Here is a 26,190-nt window from a genome sequence, read left to right as displayed (position 1 = left end):
ACAGCCTAGCGTGTTTGTTATCATATTTTGAAGACTTTTTCCTCCAGATATTTTATTGCCACATGTTTTGAGACGGTATATTAACTGGTGATTTTACATATTTAGTAAGAGTGAAAGAAAGCCATATTATAGATCTGAGTTTCAGTCCTGACAACATTCTGATTCTGATTCATTTAAACCTCACCAGAAAAAGACAAGAAAACATTTCCATAGTTAAATATCATATTTGTTGTCAAATATCAAATGTGCACACTTAACCTGCCAGCCTGAGAACATCACAGCTCACTATTTCTAATGAAACCCACTTCAGTTTACCTCTCAGGTCGTTTTGATCTCTAGGGACCCCTGTTCAGTCTAAGTTTCTAAGGAACATGCATGCATGATGTCAAATTTATGTATGCCCCGTACAGACCTTGCATTAACATCTATCTTGTTGAGATGCAATACATAATACAGTGTATACAATACAGAAATACACAATCACTACATTTTATGGTCCATGTCTGATTAATTAATTTGATATTTCACTGTGAATCTAAATACAAAATAATAATAATAATAATAATAACCAGGTCTGAACTGAGCCTTGTGTTCAACTGTTGGTGTCTACAATGTGGAGAGCTTGTGAATGGAATGTCTGACAAAGGAAACTCAGCCCTTTGTGGAACAGCAAGACTCAAAAGTGAAGCAACTAAAAGTGAGGGGGGGAATCCTTACATTCTTAACCTTTTTTTTTTTAGTAATGATGTTTTGATCCCAGAGTTGTAGATTTGTAAAAAACAAACTGTATCTGTACCAAATGCACTGCCAGCCAATGTCTTCAAACCAGACTTGTGTTTGTCTTAATCCTAGCTAGACGGTCTGTCCTCTTGTGCACGTACAGTACAATGTATGTGGGTGACTATGTGTACACCACTTTTGTAACAGTTGTTAAGTGAACCTATGCATATTATTATACAAAAGATATTAAATTATTTGTTTTGGAAACAGGTTTGTCTTTATTTTTTCTCAACGTGATGGCAAAACTGAATTGAAATATGAAATACCACGTCCACATTGTAACAATGACAAAGAGCAGTGTGAGCATGAATGGTTTAAACATAATTGGATTAACATGTGAAGGTAAGTTTTCTCGCATTGCCATTACTAGTCAAAAAACAGCAGTCTATTGTCAGTGGGACTCTAGTTTCGCTCTCTCATGATGCAGGCTGCCTAGTCTTGTCCACTGATGTAAACATCCAAGATGGTCCTTAATCACCTGCTGCAGTGCACTGGTCTCTGCACTTGGTCTTAAAGCATACCACACAATGGTGCAGGAAGTCAGCATGCTCTACTGCACACCTGTAGAATGAGCTGAAAAATGCCTTTTTTAGTTTCCTTGGGTGTTATTGCACCAGATCACAATTACACTCAAACCCCTTTTTCAAGCAGAGACCAAGCTACACAGCTGGTTCGTGCCAGTCTCATGATTGTCCTCAATGATTTCTTTGGTTTTGCTGATATTAAGCATTAGTTTGTATTCCCTGCACCATATTCATCTTTGGCGATAACTCCTACCATCTGTGAACTTTACAATGAAGCTGCTTTGTGTCAGCAGTGTGTACAGCAGCAGGCTATATATTATTGTTATTCATACAGTTGGATCGGTGGGCAAAAATAATTGAGCGAGACATCCCTAATTCTAATACAAATATTTTAACAATGACAAGATTCAGTGAGTACTGCCCAACTCTGTATACTCTCTGTGTGAGTAAATAAACTGTAGAGAAACTGATCAGAGGCTAGCTCTGTATGACGGTTTGTAGTTCTTCTTAGCCTCCAGGTAATAGGAGTAGTAGTAGTAGTAGTCATCACAGTGAGCCAAATTTCTTTTAAATTGGTTGGGTGAGTACATACTATACATCTTGAGATCTTGAGACAATTTGGACTGTTATTGATGCCATACAAATACAATTTAACTGAACATGTAATTAAAATCACAGTACACATTTAAGCAGTGATAAAGAAGCACCATATGTTATTGTACTACTGGGATTGCAAACTCACACCAGAATATCTTGAAGACACAGAATAACAATGCAAGAGTTCACTTTATCTGTTGCCCTGTAACTAGGCAGCCTTTATTTTATTGCATTTAAAATTCAGCATTCCACAAAACATACATTTTCCCCACACAGTTCAAACAACCCCAGCCCCACAGCTGTGTGTGTACATTAAGCTTTGGTATCATTAGTCAGTTATGGGCATTTAGAAACCATGATATGAGTTAGTGTGGCTTGTTGAACCAAAGCAAAGGTTTGAAATGATCAGATCAAAGTCACTTTGCTTTAGCACAGACACACTGATGAATCACACGCATACAAGCAAGGACAGTGTTTCTGCTGGAGAAGCAATAAACTGATCCATAATATAAGCTCATCTTGTGTGCTGCTTCCTCCCATATAAAATCAGATGACAAGCAACAACATAGTTATTAAAAAGGTTCTGTAGGAGGTACCTGTATGTGTGCAAAACAAGTGGTTACAATACAAAAGATTCTTTGATCACAGACGAAACAAATTTCAAAACGCAAATCTTCTGTCAGTACGTTTCCATGCACACCAATATTCCCTCTTTTTCAGAATATGCCAATATAGAGAATTTGCAAATGCACTTTCCAATTAAGAAACATATGATAATATGGTGACATTTGACTGTATTAGGAACATTCTTTGGAAATATACTGTATATAGCATATTCAGACTATGCGCCTCACTTGGCCGTTTTTTATTACAACATTTATTGTTGAGAAACCACCAAGTTTTAAACATTAGGAAAGATTTGGATACATGCAAATAATGCAACAAACAACAAGTCCATCACTGCTGGAAAGTTTTGGAAAAATGCCTGTTCTGATGCAAAAAAAGTTACAAGTTCTGATAAACTGATTATAAACAGATGCATGTGGAGAATGTTGGTAAGCCATTTAAAAACATTCATAAGAATATTGTTCGGAATATGGGTGAATAAAATAAAAGCTTGCGCATGTAAACGTAGTAAATGACACTTAAAAAAAAACACATCAAGAAATCAACAGCCTGAAGTGTGATCAAGACACAGTCATATTAAAATACATGTGTAAAAGGCAGGAAAATTAGAAATCCTCATAAATTGGAAGGATTTATGATGCCTTCACAAAGGCTTCAACTGAAAATTAGGAATTACTGTTTCATTCGTTCTTTTGTTTTGTTTTTTCTTCCCTTTCTCATTCTCCCTCTGTGTTCACTATCTTTCTGACATGAAAGAAAAGATAGTGTTCATCTGATCGATTCGTGTATCAAAATTCTGTGACAAGTACTGTTGCAAGTGCCTGACCCTACCGGTCACTTTTAAGTTAAAAACAGTCTCCATTAGTATATTGCGCCATACATAACCAACACTAATCCAGCACTTGTGTCAGAGGTTCAACTATTGATGAAAGGCAGCAAAAGCAAAACTGGAGCCACATTTTACATAGATATGTTTATAAAGGAGTATTTAGTAGTATTGTGCAGCTCCAAGTGTTAAAGATAAACATAAACTGTACAGTGAGATTTCACTGAAAACTACAGTTCATTGTTCTGCTGTGGAAAAGTGGACAAAATGTGTGAATGCAGCTATGATTGGCTGTTTTTACAATAGTCCATTAGGTGTGTTATCTGACATGTTACAATGTTGTTAAGAAAAAATTCAACATATTTTGGTCTTGTACAAGTAGTAAATGGTCTATGGGGGTGTTCCCCTGATGAATACAATAGCTAGCAGGATAAAGGCAAGGTCACACTGGAGGAGAATGAACATGAACCACAGGGATTTCTCATTGCTTGGCAAACCAAAAGTTGTTATAGCAATTATTAAATTATTTTAAACATTAGTTAAGCCATTGGTTGTAGGTTAGGTTATGTAGGTAAAGAGTGGAAGTCAGGATCTAAAAGACTAGACATACTGTACATGTCTACAATTCTGATAATAACATATAAATGACACAATGTATCAACCCAAAGAAGAAAAATTCAAGTTCTTTGACAGTCACTAGTTTTGGATGAGATAGGCAATAAATATGAAAATAACAGAAAGACCTGTTCAACATACATAGTGAAAAATTGGAAATCAAGCTGATAATACCATTCGCCAGTCAGCAGGATGAGTGAGTGCCAGGAATAGTCTCTTCAAATCCCGTAGTTAACAGAGCCCAGTGCTGGTCTCTTCTTGCCTTTAATCTTCAGTGATCCATAACGTGCCTGGTAACAAAATCATTCAAACAATACACTTTATACAGTGCATCTGGAAGTATGCACAGCGCTTCACTTTTTCCACGTTATGTTACAGCCTTATCCCAAAATGGATTCAATTCATTTTTTTCCTCAAAAATCTACACACAACACCCCATAATGACTAAGTTTTGCATTCATCTAACCTTCTACCTGACTAGTCTCCCAGTTCCTGCTGCTGAAAAACATCCCTACAGGATGATGCTGCAACCACCTTGCTTCAATGTAGGGATAGTATTGGCCTGGTGATCACATCCTGATCCTGGTAATTCAATCCATTTTAAATTGAAATTAAATGTCTGTTTTCCTTATATAGACGTAACTGCAGATGCTTTTTGCTGTCACCAGTATGGAAAATAACACTTACATCTTTGCGGATTTTGGATCGAGTGATCTTGACACTCTGGGATCGCCTCAGTCCTCTTTGAGTCACAGCCTCATCTTCAGAGAAGGTTGGCTCACCCTCTTCATCTGTCCTCTCTTCCTGGTCATAATAGTACTCTAAAAAACAGAAATACATCAGAATGTTCAACTAATGACAATATCTGGCAAACACAGTTATACCTACACTATTTTGTTGATCTTTTTGTCAGTAATTTCAGTTACATAAGATTAAGAAACTCAAATGCAAAATGACAGCTAAGTGACAAAACAACTCAAAAGGGACACAAAATGACCTCAAAGACGAACAAAACAATTACACAGGTCAAAACAACCACAAAGATGTAAGACATCCATCAGAAAATATGGCCACAAACCAAGCATGTTTTATATAGAAAAATAAAAAACACAGAATAACCTATAAGAGAATAAGACTTCATCAGACTTTAGAATTGGGTTGCTGTGACTAAATTCTCATCAATATAGTGCAGCTCAGGTGAGGGCTACAAAAACATTGATATCCCATGGGCAACAGGTATCCCATGGAACACAGTAAAGAGTCATCATTATGTGGAGAAAATATGGCACAACTGCGACATCATCAATAATTGGACATCCCTACAAAACTGAAACCCAACAACATCTAAGGAGGTGCAGCTCTGTATATTGGTTGCACCTTACATGTGACAGCTATCCGTCAATTCTTTATATGTATGGGATATGGCGCAGGATGCAAAGATTAAGGTCTTTTCTGAAAAAAACAAACAAAACAAAACATATCCGAGTCCAGCTGAACTTTGCAAAAAACAATCACATCCCTGACAACTATGGCGCACGAAACTGTACTGACACAAAAAAAACAACAACCCAGCACTAGCAATGAACACCATACCAAGATTGTCATCATGGCTACAAGTTACACTATTGTGAGCGGTAAATATTATATGCACCAGGTAAAGATACGTCATACGTATGTCATGTGTAAAATGTGAAAGTTACAAACACATTATATAGGAAAGGAATGTGGAATACGAGCCAAAAGCACATGGATGTGAGTCAGTCCACATCCATCTTCCAATGGCCTTTGTTGTGAAGTCAGCTACACACCGGCATAATTGCCATCTGTCTCACTGTCTTGGCAGGCTGGAGTTTGTGCACCTGGCACAAACACTAACATTCATTGTAATGAAAAAGCAAGTGCCAAGCAAACCAACTTGCTAAACTGTCTCAGACTCACTACCATACAGTAAAGTAAAGCAGAGACGTATAACACAAGTCTTTTTGCAATTTGCAAGACCCATGCACAAAATCCCTATTATTATCTGATTTCTGTGTTTGTGTCTTATGACAACATATAAAATTGTGCATTAAATCCAAGTAATTATTTTCAATATAGATTTAGTATAAAGTTTGTGAAAAATCCACCCTGCAAATGGTTCTTATGGTTGCGAGTGTAAGGGCTTACACAATTACCTAAGCCTACAGCTTAGGCTAGCCCAGCAGAGGTCAGCAGACACTAACTATCACTGCTGCCTCCATACTCCCTTCTAAACAAATACAATCAGACTGGTAAACACAGTCTGTGGAACCCTGTTTTGAGGTTTTTGTCACACTGAGACTCAGTGTTGATTATCCTGAACAGTGAACAGAAACTCATCTCCCATAACTTTTACTCATAACTTCCTACAACAGTAACATGACACCACCATGTCTGCCCCCCGAGCCAGCAAGAAAAATCCCAGTTCCTCCAGCTTTCCCTCTAATTATTCTGTTTTCGTTCTCTCTTTCTCACCAACCAGTCCTCACCGCTCCAATGACTTGCTGACCTTCAGAGAACAATTACCAATTCTATTTTATTACACATATTAATCAAACAAAAGCTCTCTATTTTTCTGGTCAATCATGAGGACGAAGATGGTGTGTGTATGAGACATTCAAAAGCTTGGCATGGTATTAATTTCAATACATATTTAATTTACAATAAACTTCTGACCCACATGTAGAGCATTTCACACGTTCATGTTTTGTTAACCTCTTCGTATAAACCCCCTATGTTCAGTAAAATTCCTCAGTTTTACAAAATAGTTTATTATATACTAACTCTATGTTGATATTGTGGGGGACAGGAAAATACTTGACATGTTTGCATATACATAATTGTAATGGATGATGTAGAAACATTATGGAAAACAGAACTTGTCAGGAACTGGCCCTTACGCGTAATTAAAAATGTGCAGCAACCTCGACCATAACGGCTGTCCTTTGTTTGGGCTCATATGTCTCCTATTTGTTCAGTTCTGCAGTGAATTTTAGTGAAACTAACTGATAATCCCCATTTAATAACTTTAACTCCAACATGAGCAGTTCAGTTCATCTCACCACTGTGCGAAGTACAGAGTGAAACTCAACACATCTGTCCAGTTGCCCCCTAGTGTTCCAGTGGTGTAACTACATAACAATCCGCACACAGCACACAGCTATAATCAATTTCGAGGGCATAAGCTTCGTTGTCAACGTCCCACGGTACTATAAATTACACTCAAGCCATACACTTATACGTATACGTGTAGCAGTGTGGTGTGGTTCTATTTCTTCTGGTTCAAAAATCTGCTCCTGTGAATGTTGTCACATCTGGAGTCTATAAAATGTCCCTCCCCCCTTTCTTGAATTTAGTAGCAAGTCTCCACCTTTCCCCTAGTAGAGGAAAGAGGGATGAATGAGACAGAGGCCATCCTCACATGACATTTAAATTTACCGCACAAGATCAAAAATAGCAGCTGAATGCTGTGTGTGCTGTACAGAAACCTATATTTGGCAAAACCAATCCAGAACTATATTTCTATGGACAGTATTTATGAAAACTATTCTTCCTTTAACATCCTACAAATTAGCACAATCAATCTATAATTTTTCAAATTAATTTATCTATTATTTTTTGAATGGTCAATTTCATTTACTACTCAGATTGACTTGTCACTAAATATTAACTAAATCCTTTACCAATAATCTTTAAATGTTTTATTTCGGATAATACATTGAAATGCATACAAGCAGTTTCATTCAGGTTAGTGTAGGGTTTTACAGTAAAGCCAGTCAATACCTGGCAATTTCTCTCAACTTTAATTAATTGGTATTTTGTGTTCATAATAACATATAATTTCAAAGCTGATGGACATTGATGAGCTCTATGCAATCATGAATAAAATATATCAAGCTCTGATACACACACAATACTTGTTAAGCATTAACAAGTATTGCACCTATTAATGGTTTGTCTCTGCAAAACAGATTTAGGGACAGTAAGATAACTGTCCAATATTACCAGGTACCCATTACGTCTGATTAGAGCATGTTTAGAGAACTCTATTCAGAGTGGCCACTGGAGGGTGTGCAACATCCTAATCTCCTCATCCAGGAGGAGTGAAACATCTCTCTTCCTTTGCCTCCTCGTTTCCTTCATCTATCTTCTATGTGTCTCTGCTAGCAGGCTGAGCTGAATACATAATACTCTTTCATCTCTCAGTATGCTAATACTGTCTTCTGCTCTTCCTTCACTCCATTCATCCCCCTCTTCACCTCTTCCTCCAATTCATTCCTTCTTCACCGATCCCTTACACTCTATTCTCCTCTGATATATTTATCTTTGTCCTCTCCTCCATTCCCACCCCCAGCGTGGCTCACTGCCTGGCTGTGTGTGTGTGTGAGAGAAAGAGAACACAGAGCGGGTGTGTGTGGTGTGTGTGTTTGACATTCCACTGGCGTCCCACTCAACCTCATCACATCCCCTTCTCTGTCTGCTGGGAAGTCATCTTACACACATGCTCACACACAGCTGGAGAGTGCTTTCAATGAAATGCTTTTCTCATCAGTCAAAGAGGGGATGGACAAAGGAAAAAAACTGAGCTAAGTATGTTGCCGTTTGACAACGTGACAGTCCAAAAAGATCATTTGAGCTGAATTCGAAGAAATTCCATCAAGACAATCCCAAGATATTGCATTAACAAGAATAGAATGTAGGAAAAACTTAAAAACAATGTGTAAAAGCTAAATTTAAGGTCATGGTAATATGATGTGCGCAATCTATATTCACTGACAACGAGTGAAATGTGGTAAAAGGCTCCAGATAAAGCCATTGAATGGACCTGGAGTATTTTGTTTGATGGGATGTAGTATATGTAATAATATGTGTTTGAAACCTGTTTAGGTCTTAACATTTTAACAGCAGAAGGAAATATCTGCTGTAGTGGACTTCCTGTGGTTGATATGAGTTTAATATTTGAAATAAATAAATGTAGAAAAACAGAAAATGGAAGTCCGATTTTAGATACACATGATGCATGTTTACATGTATATGTATAGGTGTGTTTGTGTGTACCAGCTTCATCTGCAGCGTCAGTGCTCTGAGATCTTCTGACAGAAGGGTTGGCTGAGCGGGAGCTGTACTGGTACATGGGGTTTCCTGCGTCGTCTTGCTGGCTTATCTGTGTGAGGTCATGCATACTGAGGCTACGCAGCTTCTCTGTGATGGCCCCTTGACCCTGTGAAACACACAACAGCAAAATAAACAAAAACACAGAGGAAGTGAATAACTCCCCTTGCCATCTACAGACAAAGAGTGACATTTTCCATGAAAACCCTGGATTTTGTGGTACTGTTTGTACCAAACACAATTACTAATTAAAGCTGCAAGCAGCATTGAGGTGGCCAAGCAGAAAGTTCAGCAGTGCAGATTTGCCACGTAACTGAATGCAGTCGCATCAGACATGAAGCATTAAGTAGTCACAGCAGGTTTCAAGCCAAAAAACCCAGGATCGGTTGAGATATAAGGTCACTTCCTGTTTGGCGAATGCTTTTGCCAGTTGTTCCAGAAAGCAATGCATTGATAAGGCATGGTCCGAAGATGGCCTGTTCCAATTTTGGTGAAGATCAGATGAAATTTGTGACCTGTGAAAACGTTTTGATGTTTCTGATTAAATCCAATATGGCGGCCGAATCAGTTACGATGACATCACAAGTTGACGTGGGTCGGCCTGAGGACGTCTAACAGTATTACCAGACACCATTAGTACATTTTAATTCCAAACACATCAACAGCTAAAGGCCAAAATGCATGGTTGCTAAATGCAGCGCCCCCTAGAGGTCAAAGGTCGCCAACATTTCTTGAGCGTCCCCCTGATCAGGTCCTGAGTCCATGCACCGAGTTTGGCTTGGATACATGCAAGGGTTGCTGAGATATGAGCTCACTTCCTGTTGGCAGCTTCGCCGCAAATTTCGATTGGCTGTTACGGGCAAACGGTTTTAGTTCCGAAGACAAAAAGTAATGCGTTAATGAAGCACGGTCCGTAGATGACGTGTGTGAAGTTTGGTGTCGATCGGACAAAATTTGTGACCTGTGAAAACTTTGAAGTGTTTTTGATAAAATCCAAAATGGCGGAGAATCCAACAGGGCGAAATTAACATCATAGGTATTGTTGATCTCGGCATGATCCAAGGAGTCCAACAGTACCAAGTTTTTGAATATCAGGCATACGGGTCAAAAGTTATAAGCGAAAACGCAATTTTGCTAATTACATCGCCCCCTAGTGGCCGAATGACACCAAATTTTCATTGCGCACTTCTAGGGGAGTGTCGAAGCGCGTGACCGAGTTTGGTCTTCGGAAGTCAAAGCGTCGCCGAGATATAAGAAAACTTCCTGTTTGGCGGCGTTGCCGCCGACTGCGATTGGCTAACGCGAAAAGTCGGCATGAACTGTCACTGGGGCAACCCACGGTATCTGCGGATATCGTAATTTCATTTCAAATAAAAACGCATCAAGAGATATGAGCAAAAACAATGTTTTGCTAATCATAGCGCCCCCTAGTGGAGAAATGACACCAGATTTTTATCGTGCACTTGGGACAGAGTCTGGAAGCGTGGTACCAAATTTGGTTTCATTGCACCAAAACGTTGCCGAGATATGAGCTCAAATGGAAAACGGCGCCTTCGCCGCCGATTTTGATTGGCTGTTACGGGCGACCGCTTGTAGTTCCGAAGACAAAAAGTAATGCGTTAAGGAAGCATGGTCTGTTGATGACGTGTTTGAAGTTTGGCGTCGATCGGACCAAATTTGTGACCTGTGAAAACTTTGAAAGGTTTTTGATGAAATCCAAAATGGCGGAAAATCCATCATGGCGGAAATTGACGCCATATGGTGCGTTGAACTCGGCGTGGTCCAAGGATGCCGAGGATACCTTGTTTTCAAAAATCGGACATACGGTTCAAAAGTTACATGCACAAATGTACTTCAAACTTTGACCCGTTGGTGGCGCTAGAGCGTGGTTAGTGCTTACATGAAACTCAGTCAAAGTAATGTTGAGACTGTCCTTAAGCTGTGTGCAAAATTTCACAACTTTTTACCATACGGTTCTATGGGCTGCCATAGACTCCCATGGCGGAATAATAATAATAATAGGGAAGAAAACGTACAAACACAATAGGTGTCCTACGCAGCTTCGCTGCTTGGCCACCAATAAGAAACAGTGAGTGTGTAGAAGTGAGTGGGGTCACAGAGTGCTTGCCCAATAGAAGACCCATCCTGACACACTATACATTCTATTGACTGAACACAGAATGAAAAGTATCAGAGGCAGTTGAGAGCAAACCAGACACACTTGGTAAACCAGTACCACTGGTCGCAAAATTGGCATATTATTAACTGTTACAAAAAGCTACATGTATCAGACCTAAATAACAACTAAGGATTTTTATTTTTTTTCCTTCTGACGCACTGCTTAACAACTGCAAAAACCACCGACTATAGTGCGGCACAAAAAGCAAACGTGATTCTCTTGGCTGACTGTTTATCAGATGTGATACTACAAAATGTAAATGGAATCAAAGTAGTAACAGCAATTTGCATGGCTATCACTCACAACTAGGACACAATTATAGTAAACAATGGAAACATTTCACCAAATGAGTAACAGTAAATGGTGGAAACTAAAGAGATTTTTGAGGAAGTTACATAAAAAAAAAATAAGGACACATGTTTCAAATAAATATCTATTTAAACACAGGCAAAAAAGACAATCATCCTAACATGAAAGAATATCAATGAAGAAAAATGAAGGTGGCAATGTTAAATGTAATTCCAAACAGTTGAATATATTGCTACACAAAAAGGTTGAACTCAACACATATTTTCACGTAGCAGGTCTGATAAAAACAGAAATATCTGAAAATCAAAGGATGAGGATCATGGTGACATGGGACAACAATGCTTTATGAAATGAAGAGGGAATGTCTGTCCATGCTGCATACAGTGAATGGTTTTTACCTCCCATGGTAGCTTGCTGAAGCACAGAAACCCTGACGGAAGAAGGATGTCAGTGCAGACAAAGAAAGAGAAACAAAAGTCACAAGAGGATTAGCTAGTAATCTTAGTAATCAAGTAAGTTGGGGCAGATGCACACATCATCATCTTGACAAAATAAATTAAATAACAGAAACCATGTGGCTTTTAGTCTTTCCAAGTGTACAAGCCGGGGCAAAAGAAGTCCAGCAGAGGTACTGCAGTTTTCCAGTATTTAACATTATTTCATAGCTACATTTTTCTATGCAGGGCATGAGAACATAGCTGCAGGAGTACTTCACAATGCACATATGGACCCAAACTACAATGTTTCACTTGTTTCTCAAAACCTGGTAGGTATGAAATCTAAAAGGCCGCAGCGGAATATTTTCATATCAAAGTAAGCAGTTCTATACAGGGGAAACACATCTTATGGATTAGTGTTTTAAAACGCTTTTCAATTTGACTGTTTTCAAAGGGAGCTAACAAACCTAGCCTGTCTTCAATATCAAGTGCCAACAAAGAACAAACATCTTTCAAAACAGCTCTTGCTCACACAGCTCTGGTCTTGTTTTTATATAGTTGTTTTTTTTTTTTAACCAAAAAGTACTCAATGCACTTTACAGTCACAGTGACACATCTACCTATGCGCTCACAGAAGCACACATTCAAACACCAGTTCCAGTACCAGTGAGAGAAACTAGGTGTTCAGTGTCTTGCTCAAGGACACTTTGGCATGTTTGGGGGTGTCAAGTATTGATCACACTGCACATTGAACAATTTGCACAATTTATAAACAAAAAATGGCATTACTCCATGTAAGAGGCAACTATAGCCCAGACAGTGAACTGAGAGATTTTACATGTCATCATGGCCCTTGTTTATTTTCCTCCCTGTGTCAACTCAGTCACTGTGTAATGTCATCCAGCTGGCTACTGCAAGAACCTACATCTCAGTTCTAATACATTATATAATGTATATGTTTAAAACTTGTTGCTCAACAACTGTAAGTCTCCAGTGGGATTTAAATTCTCTGATGTTGAACCATGGGAACTCAAAATATGACTTTGTTCATTGCATTGTAATGAAACAGTCACGCTTCATTTCTGGTGACTTCCTACAACAGTAACATGACACCACCTTGTCTGCCTCCCGAGCCGGCAAGAAAAATCCCAGTTCCTCCAGCGTTGCCTCTAATTTTTCCGTTTTCCTTCTCTTTCTTACCAGTCCTCACTGATCCAATGACTTGTCGACCTTCAGAGAACTATTCACTCTGGAACAGGGTAAATCTGGACTCATCAGACCACATGACCTTCTTCCATTGCTCCAGAATCCAATCTTTATGCTCCTGAAACTGAAGCCTTTTTTTCCCAGTTAGCCTCAATGATTAGTGGTTTTCTTAAGGCTACACAGTCCCAATCCCTTGAGTTCCTGTCACATTATATGTGTGGAAATGCTCTTACTTTCACTATTAAACATAGCCCTGAGTTCTACTGTTGTTTTTCTTTGATTTGATTTCACCAAACGTTTAAGTGATCGCGATCATGCAGGATTTTTTCCTGACCACATCTTCCTCGAAGACAATGGTTTCCCGCTATCCTTCCAGGTTTTAATAATGCGTTGGACAGTTCTTAACCCAATTTTAGTAGTTTCTACAATCTCCAATATGAGGCTCCTCTTATTTGCTTCGTTAACATTTTTTTGGCCAGGCAGTGTACTTTATTATATACTAACTCTACACTGATTTTCTGGAGGACAGGATACTACTTGACATGTTTGCATGTCATCATTGTTATGGATGATGTAGAAACATTATGAAACATAGAGCTTGTCAGGAATTGGCCCTTAGCTATACAGTAAGTATATGAGTGGTAGTGTGGTATGGTTCCATTTCTTCTGATTCAAAAATCTGCTGCTGCTGATGTTGTCACATCTGGATTCTACAAAATGCCTCTCCAACATCTACTTCTCACCACTCCTATGAATCGCTGACCATAGGAGTGTCCTGGAACTTACTCACACAACACAGTGCTGACTCCTCATTGGCTGTGAAAATGCAGCTTACAGAATTGGTTATGGACAGTTATTTTATTTTTTTATTTATTTTTTGCTACATGACGCACTGACAACTGTCTCTGGTTTACTTGAATACTGAAGAAAACTTAAAACCTGACTCTCTCCAACTGCCAAGTTATGAAGCATTCCAACTCCTGCCCTATAGGACCTGCTGTATATTATATCAGAATCACGAATCAGGAATAAAAGTGTGAATCAGGATTGACTGTTAAATGCACATTAGTAGATTATATTTAAGTATGAAATCCAGTACAATTAGACTGAATTCACATCACACAGTGACTCTGTGTCAAAATACTTTACACAAATGTGATGCATTACGAATGTCACCAAATTAATTAGTTGTAAATGTTAAGGATTGAACCAAAACCTATATATCAACTGTCCAAAGTCCTTGTAGACGAAACAACACCAAGACAAAGATATGCAATGATTATATCATGCATGTTAGATGTGAAATAGAAATAAAACTGTAGAGACAAGTAGAGTCAGTAGAGCCGTGATAAAATTATAACCTAATAATGTGTAGGTCTTGCTTTTGCCGCCCTAAACACTCCTAACTCATTGAGGCATTAACTCCACTGGACCGCTGGGAGTGTTCTTCGGTATATGGTATAAACTGGACCATTACCCACTGACCGAGTTATGGTCCACTAGTTGGTATACAACTATTGTAACTGAAGCTACTGCTGAATGTACACTACGCCATAAAACAGGTTAAAGACATAGACACAAACATAGTAGTTTGATTAAAAAAACAAACAAAAAAAACAGACTAGATCAATGAAGAGCAGGATAAAAACTGCTAAACCCCCACATGTCCTTTGTAATTTCTTGGCAAACAAAATAAATAAAAACCTGAGCTTTTTAAAGACTGACAAATAAAGTTCCAGAGACACTTACCTTGACAGCTGCAGTGACAGCGGCGGTGGCTGCGATGCTGAGTCCCTGCTTGCCAAAGTTCACCATGGTCTCATAGCTTCTCTCTTTGGCTTGCACAATATACTCATCTATTTCCTAGATGGAGACAATAAATAACACTTTTCCAGCAGACAGTTTAATCAAGTAAAAGCAGTGTGACAAAACCCTTTCAAATTCTCTGGCAAAAGGAACCTATGTATCCAGAGGCCTACATGAATGGATGGATGATCTTACCCTCTCTCTGGACGACAGCAGAGGGTGCAGACATTTCCTGTAAATGAGACTTGCTCCTCTAGTGTAGGGGGACAACAGCCAGATCACAAAAGCTATCTTCAGCTCATAGTAGAGAGGAAACCTGGAAATTAACCGTAGATAGACACAGAAGGAGCATCTTAACATTAATCCAATTTAAGGACAGATGTATATCTGTATGACAGTGTCTCTGTGTCTGCTCTCTTCTCCTACGACCCTCTCTCTTTTTCTGTCTTTACCCAGTTGGCTCAAGCAGATGGGTCCCTCCATATGAGCTGGGTTCTGATCAAGGTTTCTTCATGTTAAAGGGGAGTTTATCCTTGCTACTGTCACCTTAGTGCTTGCTCTGGGTGTTTCAAACCGGGTTTCATAAAGCGTCTTGAGACAATATGTGTTGTCATTAAATAAAATTTGATTCAATTGAATATGTTACACCTTTTTCTTTAACACAAATGGCAATCACATGGCAGCAACTCGGAGCATTTAGGCCTACAGAAGCCGAGCAACAATCAGGAAAAAAAGTTGACTTTGAACATGGCATAGCAGTTGGTGTCGGACCGTCTGGTCTGAGCATTTTAGAAACTGCTCATCTACTGGGATTTTCATGCACAACCAGCTCTAGGGTTTACGGAGATCACCATCAAGCAGATAGGTCCCCACATATTAGCTGGGTTCTGCTCAAGGTTTTTATCTGTCACCTTAGCTCTGGGCCCTTGAGTGTTAATGGTCAAATATACATAAAATTGAACTGAATTTAGTATGCTTTCAGTTGCACTTCATAGTCCTTGTCTTGCTTTGGAAGCCACCAAGCTGGCCTGCTCTGGTACATATGAGTGGGCTGTTGATTTTAATGGTGGATAATAACTGAACTAGTGATTTTTGCAATTTGAGTGCGTGTTAATACGGAAGTAAGACGGAATGTGTACATTTATGTGCAACTCACCATGCCAGTGTTAGGTCAGTGATGGTCTCCACGACAGTGTAGAGGGCAAATACAATCCAGTACATCATCCATCGCACCTACAAACAAAACACACTTTGTGTTAAGTGTGGCAAGAAACTCCAATCTAATTAAGCACTCCTGACTGAAGGCGAAGGAAGTATAGAAAAAATAAAATGTCTAACTGATTTAAATTCAGCATATATATATATATATATATAAAAAAATGTATTTTATTCAAATAAACCTATACTGAACAATCATACTCTTAATAAGTGCTTAGGCATTTTTATACTTGTTAATCATCTTCCTCTATTTTCTTTCTCTTATTATAAAGTATGTCTCCTTCCCTCTCAAGAATTGCAAGGACAAAGCCAGAAGAAGGTGGCAGCAGTTGGGCAGATAGTCACATGGCAGCCAAGTATTAGCCAGACCTGGCTGAACAGACGCGACTTAACACACTGCTAACTGAGTAATAGAATGTGTGTGTGTCCTTGTACAGTTATCTTTCTGAGCACCAGTTTGAGTTTTACACCACTGGAGTACGGACATTTGTGCTGGTCATTTACAAGGCTTCTTTACAAGGCTGTTTGTGGGTTAAGACTTGGTTTTGGGGTAAAGGTTACAATTAGGTTATGGTTGGACACCATTTGACATTACATTGTTGTGTTGCTGTGTTCTTTTGCTGTTAAAAGAATTCCCACACTTGAGACAATCTGGACTGAGCCTTTTTGTAATTTACTTTATGAACTAACTTAAACAAAAGTAATAATTTGATATTTAAAGCTAATTTCTACCAAACCAGAGCACTGAGAGTGTATAGGTCATGGGTCAATACATGGGAGTCTACCTGTCATTAGAATAAATAGAAAATAATGAACTTTGGTGATTTAGAACAAAAAAAATGCAAAAATGTGTATTTTTTTTTTCAGTAAAATCAGCCTAGTTTCATTTCCATACATGCACGCAATGCAAAGAAAACGTGCAAAGTACTTGGCAGAATTCTTCTTTTTTCAATTTGAATAGGAACATTTGTTTTCAAGTATACTTGTTTCAATCTAGATATTAAAATGTTATATGTTCTATTAAAAACATTGCAGACTGCTATGTAGTAAATTTTGTAAACTGTGAATTTGCACAGACCCCACAGACACATGACTACAGACCCTTTGTGTCTGTTTGTATGGTCAATACATACAGCAATTAGGCTAGCATGTTATTGGTATTGGTTAATACTTACATATTCCTTGACATTTTTGGTCTTGACAGCTTTATAAGAGTAGTATGCAGGATACAGGGTCCCAAACATCAGGCTGCAGGGGAGAGAACACAACATGAGTATTGCCATTTCAATAACTGATGGATGTTAAATTGACACAAATATCAATGTGCTGTACTTTCTATAACACAAACCTGGAAATGCAGAGAGCACTTCTGAAGTTTTTTCTACTGCATTAATGATTCATTTAATCATTTAGATTAGAATTCAAACTGCTCAACTTGAATGACTGTGTTAAAAACAGAATTTGAATCACATACTTTGAAGTGGTATTAACTTGAATATCTGCAGCAAAAACCTGAATATTCGTTTGAAATTCAACATGAAACTCAATGTTTTGAACGGTTACTGCTTGGAAAACCAAGTAATTACACGGTAATATAACTGACGAAGCACAAGGTAGCTAGTCCCCAGAATTTTTTATTTTTTTTTGCATATATTATATATCCAACTGTATACATAAGTTGTAAGTGTGATCTTACACATACATCTGTCCATAGAATGCCACGTTTCAACAGCTTATGTTTAGTATTCATATGCATTAACGACAAGTGCTGCTGCCATTTGTCGGCAGAGATAGAAAAAGAGAAAGGAGAGAGAAAAAGAAGAGAGCAGCAGGAGGAACAAGATAAACTCTGTCATACGTATTTACATCTGACATCATTAAGCAGATGTAGAATCTAATCGTGACACGAGCAAGAGTACAACTTATAGACGATGATGTTAAAAGAGAGATTAAAGATGAATATTACCAAGAGAAAAGGTGCATAACACTGTTAGTGACAACATCAGTTCTATGGCTGCTACAATGATTTAATACAAGATGTATCACTGGGAGGTTGGAGAATTATGCATTCACCTAATAACACTCTATACAGTAGTAGCACATGATACATAAGTAGAAAGAGAGAGAGGATCAGTGTTGTGGAAATACTATGGCCATCTTCTGTTCCAGACGACATACCACTCATAGTGTTCGCCCCTTGTTCGCAGCTGTACAAAGAGCAGGTAGTGGAGGCAAAAACTAAGAATGGTAACACATTGTATATTTTACACACCAGACAGTTAGTTGTTTCATCTGATATGTAATTCGTACTGCTGACTAAATAACTTTGATTAGACATTTTCATTGCAGAAGTTCCTATGTATGCTACTTGCACACTATGCCGATAGTTGGTCACTGGCTGGTGTCAGGCGATCAGTCTAGTTTTTTGGTATATCCCACACCACTGCCAGTAGTTGGAGCTCTGTCAGCACCTTTTTAACTGATTCAGCATGTTAGATCATGTGGCAGAGCACATCAGTGAAAGAGATTACTCCGAGTGGCTGTTCAGCCTAAACCAGTTCACAAGAAGAGCAACAGAAGTGATGAGAGTAAGTAAAACACAAAATCAAGAGGATGGACACAGAAGGCTCTTCTTGGTTTTAACCTTCGTTTCACAACAACATGTTCATCCCAAATCAATAAACTGTAGGCTAACTGATCAGCATGATTTAGGAGAGGCCAGCTCTTTACAGTGGTTTGTAGCTCTTCCTAGCTAATCCTAGCTCTTATGCTTTTAAGAGCGATGACAAGAACTTGGTATGTCAAAAGTAAGAATCCCCTGGTCTCAATCCATGCCTTAATGTCACCACTCTGACATGGCTGCACGGGAAAATGGATTAAAGCAAAAGAAAAAAATGAAATTCTTCTGACATTTTATTTATTAAAGCAATTTTGCCAAATTTAAACTTGTCAGACCTGAACTTTATTAACACAGCAGACTTTTTAAACAGTCTTAACAGTTTCGGATTTGTGACAACAAATAGGCCTAAGGGTAATTTTACTGGCCTTTTCTTAATCTACGATTCATTAGATGAGGTCCAAATAAAAAAATAAAAAATAAAAGAAATTTCTGGATTACTTTTCTTTTATTGCCATATATACAGATTCAGGAGTTAATAATAAAAGAAATAACTATAAATATGACAAACAACAATGTCAGCTACCCATCAAACTTAATTTCATTGTAATTGTTTTGTTTACACAACTAGCCTTAGCACTAGTAGTGGAAATGATCATATTGTAGGTGGCGGAGACTTTCTTGGTAGTCTGACTACCTTTCAGGAATCATGATGATGTCCACAACTGAGTATGGTAAGATCATTTTACAGATTTTACTTCTGTAACTGTGGCTGCCATTAACTAACCAGAATCATCTGGTAATGTGATTCCCAAAACACCACTGTCGCATTTTATTATTTTTCCTTAAAATCCATACTATTCCACTAGACATACATTTTTGAGAACAGATAAAAGAAAGGTTTTAGAAGTCAAATGAAGGTGCTCTGTTTATATAGGAAGAGGGATAAATGAAACCAGAAATGTCTGAAGTGAGGAGGCTTTCATAATACAGTACAGCAACCTACAAAGACACACAGGCGCACATTGTATACACTCCCTCTGACCAGAGTCCCCTTGCAGCTGGCAAACTGCCAGCATCCACAGTCGTTTATTTTCCTACAGTTGCTATAGAAACAGCAAGGCTGATAACGCTCCCACACTTTCTTTTCATGTCTACACTATGTGTCAAACTCTGAAATTTTAACATATTGAGCTTGCTTGTGAAAAGGAAGATACGGAAAAGGTTAATACTGAACCATCAGCCCAAAAAAAAAAAACTTAGTTTTGCGAATCAGTCCTTCTCATCTTTTCCAAAGATATGCGAGTTTGTTTGTGTGCATATTTGTACCCGAAAAGCTGCTTACACGGTCATCTGGACCCAAAGACACTGGGACAGCAATCTGGAGGAAAGCTGAGGCACTGCTGTAGAAAATATGACAATCACAATAGTTCAATGTCTACATATATCTGTACTAAGTGTTGCAGAGTAGGAAAACTCTGCTGTGATAGTAGAGGTCTTTTGAAATGTGAAAACAGAGTAAACTCTAGTTGCTACAGTTAACTACGGGTTGTACCGACTAGTCGACTTTACTGCTGTGCCATTCCGCTTTAAGCAGGAAGTCGACTAGTGGCCAATCACCTGACAACAACAACACGGACGCCTCCAAGAATACAGGTAAAGAGCCCAGTGGGTCATTGCAGCAAACTAGCAGTGGAAATACTTCACTAAAGATGAAGCCCATACTGCCTTGACATGCAGAATATGTAAGTCAGTCCTGACTTACAGGACTAACACTAGCAGAGGTATGACACAAATCCTCTCAACAGCAGTCAATTAACAACTTTACCAAACGTACTGCGGTAAGAGAGAGAAGGAGGCTAAAGTTATTAGACCTTTAGCTGCTACACAAGGAAAAGACTTCGGAGATATACCACTTTTTTTATCCCAGCTACATTATATTATCTTACAACAAGCTGTGAAGTACTATTAAACGTTATTCACTGTGCCTTGCATAGCTAGATTCAATTCTTCTTAGGAGTCTGGTTCCACGACATTGGCATTTCATTATGCGTTTCAACAAACCAATCCGAGCCATTATGTTTTAAACAAATTAAATTTAACGACCCTCAGAAGATGTGTATGACTAAATCCAGGGACTAACTTCTTTTTTTTTTTTCTAGGACCCTATCTAAAAATTATAGGAGCACAAGCAGAACATGTAAGGGCACTACTTAAATACATATGCAAAACAATTATTTATATTTTCCCCATTTTAACTGTATTATTGACAAATGCTTTAGGGGAAAAAATAGACTTAACTTAAAGAAATTATGTTTATATTGGGATATTATTAGTAGCATTACTATCTTTACAGTACATGATCCACAGCTTAACAAATGTACATTCAAGGAAGTATGTGGTCAGTACAAAAAATAACTTTCTTCAAGCCGGTGTTTTGTTGAACAAGTGTGTCATGCTGTATAAGTTGTATAAAAACTGTCCTTAGCATGAGTTACCTCACTGTCAACTCACACGGGTACAGGAATAAATGCTTTCACCAGTGTAGGCCTGTATAATGTAGGCTCTGAGCTTTACTCTCTTCAACTCCCCAACCCTCCCTCTGACCTTTATTTCAAGTTTCTCTAGTCTGGAGCTGTGTGTTTCTGATCTGAAGAGCTACATGCTTCTCACTTGTGGTCTTGGTCCCACAAGCGTCCGGGCGTTCATTGGCAATAATCAGACCATGGTTGGTGGCTTTCAGATTGCTGAGCAAGTTGAATAGGTGGCATAACCCGTCAGTGAGAAAGATGATTCTGATAGGCTGTTTGGATTTTTTCCTAACAAAAGGTTTTATAAAAGACAAACACTGCCCTTACAAGTGCTTCCCATGTTTGAATTATAATCTGAGGTTTATGCGGGTCACTAAGCTAACTTATGTTAGGACCAGTGATAGATAAATATGTAAATAAATAATAACCTATACGATGAGCTTCCGTTAATGTGAGGCACTACATCAATGTATCACTTATTTGCAAAGGGTTGCTTACACCAACATAGATCATAATGTTATAGTAAAACAGGTGATAGTCCAGTTCAGGCAGACTGAACAAAAGGGCTAACACAGTTATGCACGGTTTATACCTCTGTGTCAATTTCACGCTGTGACTACGGCATCAGCCCAGACCCTAACGCCACAGCCTGACGTGCAACTTCCCAGAAATTTACCTACGCGTCACAGCAACACAGCTGTGATTGGTCCACTTGGTAGTAGTGTATTTCCGCTTTACTATTTCCGGCTGCTTCTCCGCAATTTGCAAATGTTGTTCTGGATCAATCAAGAGCACATCTAGGAAAGGTTAACTGAGGAGGTTTGGAGATATAAACATTTGTATGACTCGTCTTAGGCGAAATTTCTGCAAAAGTTTCAGTCGCCATTGTTGAAAATGAAACAGGAAGTAGAAACAAATATTAACCTGACTGGCAAAAAGGACACAGCGCCAACTAGCATTTTGGTGGCATTTTAATAGAGCGAGCCAGACTGACTAGTGCACACGTACTACTCCACACCATTAACAAAGAATAGCCAGGTCTATTAAAGACACAACAGTCCAGACCATCCTTGAAAGGTGACTGTAAACGATGATTTCACTTTCACTGATGAGTCAGTACTATCAACACAAACAATCTCCTTAGCCCAACATCAATAGAATTAATATATTAACATAATCAACAGTTTGTGGCTACAGCAGCAACCTTCAATGCTCTGAATTACTCTTCCTATGATGTCTTCATAGTTTTGTGGTTTAAAAAGCACAATACTTTCCTTCAGACTCACTAGAGCTCAGCAGAGACATTCTATCCACAAACTAGGCTCACAAAAAAAGTTGGCTGTGCACTGAATGTTCTTGAAACAATTTAGTGAAAAGCTGGGCCCCTTCTTCATACCAGCACAACCTCCCCAACACCACCCCATTCCCAACTACATGCAGCTGAGAAAATAGCCCTGGTGCTTTTAGATGGGCCTTGAATCTGGGCTTCACGTCAATTTCCCTGGTTTCCTGACATCCTAAAGCACCAACAACCAGATAGACGGGTGGGGGGGCAGAGCAGAAAGAAAAATAAAAAGAGCAATAAAAACACAGAGCAAGGAAACAGAGGAAGGGGGAATTCAGAGATCTCCAAGATTTAAGCTCGAGCCATATGGTTTGAACTTCAGGAATAAGAATTTGATTACACGAATTTTCCCCTAAAAACACAGAAAGGGGGACTGTTAAGAACTGCTGCTACAGCAAATGGAACTGGTTATAGTGTATTTCTGTAGTTTCTCAGACCTGTGGCATTTGCAATTGGAAACATTTGCTGTGAACTCAAAACATGCATTCAAAGGTGCTGCCAATGAAACAGGTCATCATTAGGTCCCCAAAAACAAATTTAGCAGAGAGAAAAAAAAAAAATGAGACGGTCTATCAATGTGGCCCCATTCAGACCTTGCATTAACATACAACCTGGGCAATCTAATTGCAAGGACTTTAGGTACGTGTGCTCACACGTAGCATTAACATGTGTCCAAAAATGCGTCTCCAGACAGTTTTACAGATCCGATCTCAGTTCTATGCACCGTTTGCAAATAAACACCAACACTATTCGGGACCCAGTAGAATATTGAAACAACTGATGTTTTACTACCGCTGTTTGTTGTGTGTGCTTCATAACGTGCACATAGCTCAAATTACAACGCAAACCCTGAAAACTTTCATACATGCTCTTTGAAGCAGTGACAGAAAAATACCTGCTTAAAAGACACTGTTCATTATTGAAAAAAATATGTAGCTTAACTCCATGCAGCTCCTTAAACATCCATGGTAACGACAATAGTTAACCACATGCTGAGTTAGTTAACTGCTACAAAAGCAAATTATTTCAAAAGGCTCTCATTAGTAAAGCACACATCATCTACAGGGATTTTTCCTTTATAGGTGATCAGGTCAGACATACCTTTATAGGTGTGTTTTTTTTCCCTAAATGAATGAGCCAAAACAGGTGTTGTCTTTAATGGGACCCAGGAATGGGACCATGACAATGTGGTAAAATACATCCCAGGCAACCTCTAAATGTGGTCTGAAATTGACTCTCTCAAATGCATCCTAAATACATCCTGGGTGTATTCACACCTGTACTTTAAGATAGCCACTTGGAATACGATTGCCCAGGACAAGATATTGAAGCCCACCGAATGTGAAGCCCACATTCAGGCCAAAACTACCTCCAAATGTGGCCTGAGTGGTATGATCTCAATGGGAAATGGCCTTGTATTTATTTAAGCACTTTAGAGACACATAACACAGATCTGAGGTCAAGTGGCCACGCTAGTTGCATGTGAAGGTGTATTTTAATGCTATGAGAGATCACTCGTACTCAGGGCTTACCAGTGGTCAAACGACCGAGGCCACATGCCAATAACAAGTATGAACAAGCAATGATTCTACTTCAATCTATGTCTCGAATAACCCTGTATCAATATGTGATAACAAATGTATTAAAAGTAGATGCGTTCATCATTAGAAGTAGTCCTTCCACCACTGCTTGTGGTATTTCCACCACATTCTTGTGCTCACTCACCCCATGTTATGCAACCACTGTTCCTGAGTGCATATAGATACAAAGAGACAAGAGGTAGGAGTTGGAGAGACAGAGGCAGAATGGGATGGAAATATAATGTCAGGGCCATAATCGGGATTTTACTACAAAACCAACATTTTTTTAAAAAAAATATCTTTGGATTTTAGTGAAATGATAGTAAACAACTACTAAGAATCCAATAGCCAAACACATTAATGTAAAGCCACTCAAATTTCTACAAAGACGTTTGCCCGTCTTGTTGCTTAACAATCCTATGACAGCCATGTTACATTGGGCATGGCTGCCAGGTACTGTCGGGTATACAGTATACTGTCAGATACTGTATACCCGACACTCCCTCACAGGTAATCATGTGAAGGCCCGTACAGTTCGACCACATACATTCTACAAGAAAAGGGTTATATTTAACTATAAATGATTCACAAGCAGTATGGATGCCTAGGATTCATAAAGAAACTCGTTAGCATTAGATTTAAACTCACTTGGAACTTATCCGGTCGCAGTGTTAACTTGGAGGCCTACAACTGTTTATATTACTAAAGGAACAATACCGTACTTGGTAATTTTTTCTTAGCCCGGCCGACGTCGTTTGCGGTTGACAATATTTTTCACATTCATGTAAAAATGTGAACGAATAACTTCATAATTTAACTCAAGTACGATCAAGTTAGCCGAGCAAGTTAGCCAATCAAGCTAAAACATCAACGCCAGCCGTTGAAGTAATTTCCTCCTCAAGGTAAAAACAAAAATGTGTTTAGTTTACTTTCAGTGCTCTCAACTGCCTTTGCACTTACACGACGCTTCTCGAAATCATCCAGGACACCATGTCTTCTGTCTTTGTTGTTGGAGGCTGTGCCAGAGAAGACTGCCGCGGTTATAATGTTAACTTCTTCAGCCGAAAAAACTCGATAAGAGAACTCAGAAGCAGCTAGCTATTTCGTTGTATCAGCCAGCCAACATGTCGGGAAGAGCTCTGATCTCACTGTCCTGCGTTTGTAACCATAGCTAAATTGTTAAATGCTTATCCGGGATAACCTGTTGTTTCGTTGTAGCCTGTTCTCCCTTTACGGTTGCTCCTTCCCTCCCTACTTTCCTGCCTAGTTCCTGACACCAGAACGGGGTTGAGAGACACTGACGTCAGCAGGCGAAAAAAAACCCACTCATCCGCACCTACCATTGGCTACGTCCGCCTTTTTTCCACCGAACACGAATGCTCATTGGATGGCCACCTATTACCACGTGATACCAGCTTTCGATCTAAGCAGTGCAATTTAAAACTCAGTCACTTGTGCTCCTATTGGTCTGTCTTCGATTCGTGGCAGGATAGACCCAGCCGGTTTGCCAAGTATTCGCAGTCTATACATGAAGAAGGCTCATGGAGCTTATGGAGCATTATATAAATGCTAGCCCGTATGCCGGATGCCACGCTCAATTCACGTCGCTCACCTCGAGGGTATTTAAAAGTGCTTCTGGAAAGCCCGAATTCTCACATTAGACCCAGGCAGTTCCGTGTGAGCCTCTCAGGTGGTTTACAAGTCTTTTGTCACGTGACTTTCAGACGCCTATACAACCCACGGATGGCCATAAATTGAATCCTATAGGTGTTTTCAGGATCACGTTTTGTCTTTACTTACTGTCATTCTCATTGCTGGGAAGGATATGTGTGCACAAAGTGTTGCAAATACATAAAAATGAAT

General features: G+C 39.0%; 1 protein-coding gene across 1 annotated transcript; it reads right to left on the bottom strand.

Moving 5' to 3' along the window:
* Positions 1-602: 602 nt before the first annotated feature.
* Positions 603-25,870, bottom strand: reep3b (receptor accessory protein 3b). Its single transcript, XM_084568160.1, has 8 exons — positions 25,288-25,870; positions 17,430-17,502; positions 16,193-16,269; positions 15,232-15,352; positions 14,980-15,093; positions 9,046-9,208; positions 4,657-4,790; positions 603-4,259 (listed from the first exon to the last, which is right to left on the bottom strand). Exons 1-8 carry the CDS (start codon positions 25,317-25,319, stop codon positions 4,188-4,190), a joined length of 786 nt encoding a protein of 261 aa, XP_084424286.1. The 5' UTR covers positions 25,320-25,870; the 3' UTR covers positions 603-4,187.
* Positions 25,871-26,190: the final 320 nt, after the last annotated feature.

The sequence above is a fragment of the Chelon labrosus genome, assembly GCF_963514085.1.
Source record: "Chelon labrosus genome assembly, chromosome: 19".
In the NCBI taxonomy this organism is placed as follows: Eukaryota; Metazoa; Chordata; class Actinopteri; order Mugiliformes; family Mugilidae; genus Chelon; species Chelon labrosus.
Note: the sequence above shows the minus strand (reverse complement) of the source record. Positions and strands in the feature narration are given on the sequence as shown.

Coding starts and splice junctions, on each gene's coding strand:
- reep3b (XM_084568160.1), bottom strand. CDS start 25,319: ATGGTGTCCTGGATGATTTCGAGAAGCGTCGT. Junction 17,503..25,287: donor ATGATTTCGAGAAGCGTCGT/GTAAGTGCAAAG, acceptor TCTCCCCTGCAG/CCTGATGTTTGGGACCCTGT. Junction 15,094..15,231: donor TGCTGTCGTCCAGAGAGAGG/GTAAGATCATCC, acceptor GTCTCCATCTAG/GAAATAGATGAGTATATTGT.